Source organism: Cheilinus undulatus, linkage group 1 (assembly GCF_018320785.1).
Source record: "Cheilinus undulatus linkage group 1, ASM1832078v1, whole genome shotgun sequence".
Lineage (NCBI taxonomy): Eukaryota > Metazoa > Chordata > Actinopteri > Labriformes > Labridae > Cheilinus > Cheilinus undulatus.
In genome coordinates, this window is record NC_054865.1 from 15645097 (window position 1) to 15653081 (window position 7985).

The 7985-nt window shown below is 38.5% G+C and overlaps 1 protein-coding gene across 1 annotated transcript; it reads left to right on the forward strand.

Annotated features, from left to right (window-relative positions):
- The first annotated feature begins 1826 nt into the window (after positions 1-1826).
- Positions 1827-7564, forward strand: LOC121510985. The gene is made up of 4 exons (XM_041789440.1): positions 1827-2547; positions 4416-4847; positions 6232-6388; positions 6558-7564. The coding sequence occupies exons 1-4, from the start codon at positions 2049-2051 to the stop codon at positions 6994-6996; spliced, it is 1527 nt and encodes a 508-aa protein (XP_041645374.1). The 5' UTR covers positions 1827-2048; the 3' UTR covers positions 6997-7564.
- Positions 7565-7985: the final 421 nt, after the last annotated feature.

The following is a 7985-nucleotide window of genomic DNA, read 5'->3' on the forward strand; positions in this document are numbered from 1 at the left end:
CACTGAGAAAACATCAACATTTAGCCTGGCGAGAGGATGCTGTTTGGAATCAAACCAGGAATCTTATAGCAGTGAGGCAGCAAAGCTAACCGCCTCTCCACCATGCAGCTTCCCCTGCTTTATTCCAGTCAATGTGAATTTTTCTTGTGGAAAATGTAAGTAAGGGCGCTTTCTGCCTGGCATTCACTGTGGCAGTGGGTCCAGGTATCTAAAAACTTCTATAAAGAAATAGAAGTGCTGTCATGATGGTGTGAATGATTTTTGTAGCTCAAATTGAATTATCAGGATTGATTTCAGCCTGCTTCATCGCTGGATGGAAACTCCTCACAGGAGCTTCTAACTATAGTGACTTTGGCAGGGGTGGAAAGTAACTAATTACATTACTCAGATTACTGCAATCGAGTCATTTTTTCATGTACTTGTACTTTTTTGAGTACATTTTGAAGTCATTAATTTTATTTCTACCTAAGTAGGTTTTAACCAGAGTAACTATATTTTACTTGAGCACAAATACACAGCAGCACATAGCAAAAGATGAAGATGACTCCACATCACATCACAAAATAAAACTGGAGTGTTGATACTTCAGGGTCACGACTTTGACTCCCAAAGTGTAATTTTAACTCCATTCTGAGTGAAATGGTCTTCAGTGTTGGAGTTTGTATACAGTGCTAATCTACCAGTGTTAGTTCAATTCTGTAAAGAGTCGACTGATCCAAGCTCTGCCTACTGCATTTTAAAATCCGAGAGGATGTGTGGACAAAGTTTTCCTTTCACGCCTTTGAGCAGAGTGTTAAGGTGTGCTTTATATGTGTTTAGTTGTGTTTGGATGCTGCCTGTTAAACATTGATGCTTGTTGGCGTTCTTTTGATCATGTTTCTTGTGAGCTGTTTTTTTTTGTATGTTTGTTTGTTATTAGACATATATACACCATTATTTCAGTTATCCACTGAGTTAGAGTTCCCGCCTGTGACTTTTGGTGCTCTTTAAGATTGCATAGTGCAGGAGTATGCATTGCCTTGCGAGGAGGTTTACTCTGCTTTATTCTTGCCAGAGGAGACCTGGCTTGCAACAGATTTTCAAGAGCAAGTGAAGCTCTGTAATATTGTAAAATATTTAAGACTTTTAAAAGTGTAGTTAAACTACAAGTAGTGTGGACCAACATATACTGTTTTAAAGTGTTGATTTGAACTCTATATGGGTTTAATGAACACTGTCAAATTTGCTGTGTGTATTTTACTTTATTATAGAGTCGTAGCTTTTCCCGTCAACCTGGTTGAAGATCTATTCTTTTATTGTTATGCCAATAAGAAAAGAAAGATAATATTTTACTGTATAACTCCTACTTTTTCTTTTAATTAAGTAGATCCATAGACTAGTACCTTTACTTTAACTTAAGTAAAATTTAAACAGAGTAACTGCACTTTGACTTCAGCACAACACTTGTGTACTGTGGACATTTTCACACAAAGGCACCGACTTTATATCAGCACAAATTTCGTCAAAAAACATTTTCTCCATCAGTCACCGTGACGTCACTGTTACGCTCCAGCTAGCTTGAAAACTTTTGTAGTCCACCGGTCAGATGAGTCTGACGAAAAGCACCGAAAAATGTGAGCGGAACAGCTTTATTTAGGCATACGGGGCTCCAGATTATCACTACCATCGTTACTTACGCTGCTGTCATTCTTTCTAGAGACAAACTACTCGTATTGGGGCTAAATACACAGCCGTAATATGAGCTAACGCTAACGATGACCCGGATGTGATTGGTGGTACCCGGATGTTATTTCCCAAAGATGTTTTTATTTTGCAGTGTCTACAGTGTGGATGCAGGAGCATGTTCGTTAAGACTCGCGTTATTGAGGCTGTTTTAAACCCCAAATCAAAGCTTTAAACAGCAGGCATGTTTTCTTTCTCCGCTATATTAATGTAACTGTAATTCAATGCTAAGATGAAACATCCGCAGCAGTCTATTTATTCATGCTTATTGATGTGTTCACCTCTCTTGACTCTCACTAACGTCAATTACCAGTCCCTGTCTAATTATGTCGGATTCTTATAATCCTGAGTGTATCTCTAAGAGCATGGAGACCAGGAGGAAATTTGACTTTAAATTCAAAGAGACAGTCCTGCAGTATGCAGAGAAGACATCAGGAGAACAAGCTGCCAGGTTCTTTAACATCGACCCTAAAAGGATAAGGGACTGGAGGAAACAGAGGGCCAAACTGCTGCTGGCTGACCAGAGGAGAGCACGGCTGACCGGAGGAGGGAGGAAGAAGGTCAGCCTGGAGCTGGAGAAAAGGCTCTCTCAATGGATTTATTCAATGAGGGAAAAACAGAAGAGGGTGTCAAGAAAAATAATAAGAGCTAAAGCACTGGAGATCTACCCGTTAGTAAGTGATGGAGGCAAGACGTTTGTGGCTAGCAGAGGCTGGCTTCAAGGATTTTTACAGCGCAATGGCTTAATACGTCAAAGCTCCTCCACCACTGACCAGAGAGACCCAAATCAATCCATCAGGACACCTGCGGAGCAGTCAGACATAGGTGAACTAAAGACAATTTATTCTTATGGTCTTTTAATAAGCCACTCAACTCTTGCTTTAAAATGTATGACTATTCAAATATTTCAAAGTCATCATAACCCATTCATATTAAAGAGAAATAAAAGAAATACACAGGGTTCCTGCAGATCAAAGTGTTGAAGTCTTAAATTGCACCTTTAAAATTTATGGTCATCAAGTTTCTTTAAAAGCCTGATTTTTTATTAGTGAGAGGTCTTACATTTTAGAAGGCACTCTAACTAAGACATGTATTAGGACATATCCAATCCTGTTTGCTGAGCCAACCTTATATGATATTCATAATATTCCTCCACAAACTGTTGCTTAAATATTCTCCATAATTCAGGTCATTCTTAGTTACATTTGCTGGGCTAGCACTGTAGATCCCACATATGTTGTTGATTCACCGTGATTTGATGAACTACTGTTGTGAAATACTATTCAAGTTTTCTATTTTCTGGGCTACCTGGTTGCACATTTCAAAATCCTTTCAGTTTACAGTGCAAAATTGGTATTCGTTTTTCATAGATCAGGTCTAAAGAAAGGTCTTAAATAGTCTTAAATTTGATTTTTAAAAGCCTGTAGGAACCCTGAATTCAATAGTACAATAAACTAAAAGAAATGCAAGTTGTAAGATGAAGTAAAAGAAGTAAAATCATTAAGAAATAAGAAAATAAAAGAAGTAAGAACCAGAAAGAGGAAATACGAAACAATTAAAGTTATTACAGGAATTAAAAGACATGAAGGAAGAGAAGAACAAAGACAAATAATGGAAATAGGTTTAAGTAAAAGAAAGGAAATACAGGTAAGAAAATAAAAGGATTGTTAACAGATTAAAAATAAAAAGAAATATGATATTAAAGAGAAATTATAGTGATAAAAGAGAATTAAAGCAAAAAAGATTATGAGAAATTCAACACATTAAGCATTAAGAAGAAAAAAAAAAATCTGAAGGAATAAGAATTTAAAAGTCAAAAAGAAATCAAAGCAGTAAGAGGAAATAAAAGAAATAAATACTATAAAAGCAAAAAGAGGAAACAAAGGACATTTGAAGAAAAAGGGAATAAATAAGAGAATAAACCAAACAATGAAATAAACAAAAAGCAATAATAAGTAAACCACATATAATAGAAAAAATATCAAAAGAGAAAACAAACAAGTAGAAATAAAAGCACGAACAATTAGAAGGAAACTTTAAAGTCTGAGGTTGGAAAAATACTGAAATGAAAAATAGACAACAGATGATTAAAAGATAGCTGCTCATCACAGAAAAGCAAGTCAATACAAGTGAGTTTGAAGAGGTTATAGACCATTGGTTCTCAACTGCTGGGCCGGGACCCAAAAGTGGGTGGTAAGGCCATCTGTTGTGGGTTGTGTATGCAAAAAGGCTAAATTATGCTTTATTTCATCTCTTTGTTCTTTCACATCCTTTGTTTCTTTTCAAGTCCAAACTACCACATTTTCCATTAAAAACATCTGGATATGGTTAAAAAAATCTGATATGTGGGCCATGATTGGTCAACAGGCCGGTTGAGAGAACCGCTGATTTAGATGACAGGGATTTTGCAGTCTTATATCCTTTAGGCAGTTGCTCCAAGGCAGAGGAGCCTTGATAGTAAGAGCTGGATCTGATTGTAGATTTCAATCTGGACTTTGGAGTAAACAGAAGAACCCCAACATGGAGGTCTTAGGCTTTGGGCAAGCTCACAAGTGGTCAACAGTTCTGCTTTTAAGAGAAGATCTCCATTTCAATTGATAATTTTTTCAACTTTTGAGTATGGCGTGTTTATAAATTTGTTACAGTTTTTCATTTTGCAAGTAAGAATTAACAAGTGTCTACCTTTGTTTCAGCTTCAACCCCCAACGACTTAAAAAACATTATAATTAAAGAGGAGCAGCAGGAGTGGAGCCCAGCTCTGGAGCTGGAGAGCACTGAGCCTCAACGTATCAAAGAGGAGCAGCAGGAACTGTGGAGCAGACAGGAGGGAGAGCAGCTTCAAGGACTGGAGGAAGCTGAAACCATCAAGTTCCCTTTCACTCCTGTTCATGTAAGGATTGGGGATGGAGTGAATCATCAGTCCTCACAGTTTCCCCAAAGACCTACTGAGCAGACGGAAACAGGAGCTGATGATGGAGAGGACTGTGGAGGACTAGAATCAGCCAGAGACTCAGACTCAGAGATAAACTCACAATCAGAAACAGAGGTCAAGACTGAGGACACCTTTGATTCAGATACTGACAACAGTGAGGATGATTGGAAGGAGACAGTGGCTCATCAGTCAGGTTTGTATTGAGTAAACATAAACCCCTCTGTGTGTATGGTGAATCAGCAGCTAACTGTGTGGTGGATTTAAGTGGGAGAGGTCCACAGTTATAAAATGACAGCTGAGTTCTAAATAAGTTATGAGCTGTGCTAAGTGCTGGCCATTTCATGTGAATGACTTAAGTCAGCTCCTATTTAGGATAGAATAAAGAGCGAGTCAAACCTCAGACCTTATTTCTGAGCTGAGCCAAATGGTCCACATCTCTAAAAACAGCCATTGCCAGCAGTTCCTTTGACATCATGGCTTGTTTTTTTCTCTGATATGCATTGTCAGCTGTGAAGGTTTGTATTGAGAGGTGTTTCACTTTCCAAATTATGTTCAGTTTATTTTACCAGAGGTGGACTCCAATCAAAGAGTAGAAAATCTCAGCAAGATCAAGAGAAATGGGAGGAACCTGAGCTAAGTTTCAAGTGTTTTTGCATAGTCTGAATACTTCCTGAGTGCACTGCACATCCGAACTGTAGTTTAGATCTTTCCCTTTCATTTATAATCCACTTCTGTGGCCATTTTAATTGCTTGGAAAAGTTCAGATGTAATTCAGATTCACGTTCCTATGGCACGTGCGGTGAAAGCATTCATACAGAAGAGAAATACTAAACTGTTGTGTTGTACACAACACCCTACTGATAGACAGGGAAAGAAACAGAAGTCGCATACAGATGGTGGCTCTGCAGTCATACTGTAAACAAAGTTCTGCCATCTTTATGCCTTTTTACTTACACATTACATATGTAGTGGTGTCCCAGTGTATGAATTCCCACTGTATTATGGCACTGCAGAATGCCAAGAGGAGCGTGGGAGGCACAGTGCATGAGCCCACAATGGAGCTCCACATACAGACCCAACCAGACATGCCCACAGACAGCACTGCCATTCACCCACCACAGTGATTGGCATTTGACACTGTGCTCCTTAACCTGGTAAAGGGCTGATACAGGAAGGCCCATGGTTTTGGCCTCCATACCTCTTTCAAGAGATGAGCTGGATGGGACTGAATAAATGTAAAGCAGTCATCTGCATGTGCCAGGAAATAAAATGGAAAAACAAATCTTCTTGTGATGAGAAAAGAGGTATATTTGCCATCAATTGCTCCCAAGCAATTTGTTTAGTTCCAGTCGGAGCAGGATTTAAACAATGGCTTTCCACATCTCTTTGTCCTGTCAAAGGAAGTGAGTTGCCATCCTGTATCCCTCTTTGCCCTGTAGGTCAGCTCCAGAAACAGAGATCACCCCAAGGCGCTACTGAAGGGCAAGGAGAAGAAGCTTTTTCCAGTTCCTGTCTGAATAGACAAGAGTGAAATGTTGTATCATATTAATATGAAACATATTTTTCCGCCCCAACAGTTGATGAATGCAAGAGGGAATGGAAGACTTGTTCAGATGCTTTTGTTAAAAACAAGAAGCAGAAAAATCTGTTGAGTAACACCACTGGTGGCACCAAGAAGGAGTGGGAATATGACACTGAAATAAATTCCCATCCACCTCACGAGCAAAGCAGAAGGTAAGGGGGTTTTCTTTTTCATTTATAAGATATACATATTGTATCTGCAGAGCTGTGACAACAACCAATTCATTATGAATGTCATATTCACTGTGTTTTTCACAGACACTTGTGGTTTTCTCAAGTCTTTAACATGATTTTGTTATGAATTGCTTTCTGTAAATTTTAGCTCAAGAAACACCCTGCAGCTGCAGAAAGGAGGATCCCTTTTACCACCTACAGTGGAGAAACAGCTTCTAGACATAATCAGACAACCTCTGACTACTCCTGCCCCACATGTCCCCTCCCAAGATGAGGAGATGTTTTATTTTGCTCTTAGCTTGGTGCCCCAGCTGAACAGGCTGTCCCGTGCAACACAGACACAGGCCAAAATTCATATCCTCGCATATCTAGCTGGGTTAGAAGCACAAGAGCAGGGGCAGCTTCCACCACAACGCCCACTGACTGTCCAATCATCGAACCAGCAGCCGCTAAATCCTCCACCCGCAACATTTCACACCTTCCAGCACACATCTGTCTACCAGCAAGGCCAACCAACAGAGCCTCCCCTGAGAGCAGACCAACAAGGATCACAAAGATCTTACATGGACTACTGGCAAGACCACTGAAATACAACTTATCAGTTCAGTTAACTGCTACAGCCTCAGCTTGTCTTCAGTGGCTGTGCTTGACACATTTGATTGATATTAGAAGACTCAGTTTATGACAAATGTGAATAATTTGTTTAGTCAACAAGTTATTCTAACAGTTGCTCCGTAGACTTCCCTACCACTAGTTTAAGTTTGTAGTTTTTCTTTCAATTTATATCATATTTTCATGGTTTCCATTTTTGTGATACAAGTGATACATTAAAAATATGTTGTCTTTTGAAAAAAAAAAAAAAAATGAGCCAATATCATCATAAGGTGCCTTTGAGACTTCCTCATTTCCAAAAGAAAAAGCTGAGATTTTCCATTGAACTTCATATTCATTGTATGAAGTAGATGTTATACTGTTAGAAATGCATGTTGGTCAAGCTCAAAGACTTTTTATTAATTAACTGCAAGCACAGCTGCAAACAGCAAAATATGTCCACCCTGTCATGGACAAATTCAAAGTAGAATAACTACATTGTAATTAAATAGTGATTATAAAATGTACATTTTCAGAAAGCTGTTTGGTCTCTTTGTCAACAGTATATTTTAGTTAATGGGAAAAGTATTTGGATAATAATTAAATTATGGCAAACTTTGTTTCTCTATAAAATCTGTGAGAATTGCACTTTCTTTTCTAAATGTGAAGAAATAGCAAAAAATTGGTTCAGAGGCAACACATGCTGGAAAGTGTAAAAAATGGGCAGAACAAGCGGTGGGAAGGATTTATAAGTGTCAAAAACGGCTATGAGGTTTCAGAAACAGGCTAGAAGGTGGTGAAAGGGATTAAAAAGGCCATAATGGGGTTAAAGGGTTAAAAAATGAGTGGAAAAGATGGTAAAATTTTATTTTTAAAATAGCAAAAAATGGGTTCAAAGTGGCAAAAATGGGTAGAAAAAAAGATGAAAAGGGCTTAAAATGTGAGGGGAAAATGATAAAAAAGCAGTTAGAGGCAAAAATTGTGC

What these genes read in the sequence shown, in the direction of transcription:
- LOC121510985 (XM_041789440.1), top strand. Translation starts at nt 2,049, where the DNA reads ATGTCGGATTCTTATAATCCTGAGTGTATCTCTAAGAGCATGGAGACC. An exon ending in GACAGTGGCTCATCAGTCAG is followed by an intron (nt 4,848 to 6,231) that starts GTTTGTATTGAG and finishes CCGCCCCAACAG; the next exon opens with TTGATGAATGCAAGAGGGAA. An exon ending in CCTCACGAGCAAAGCAGAAG is followed by an intron (nt 6,389 to 6,557) that starts GTAAGGGGGTTT and finishes TGTAAATTTTAG; the next exon opens with CTCAAGAAACACCCTGCAGC.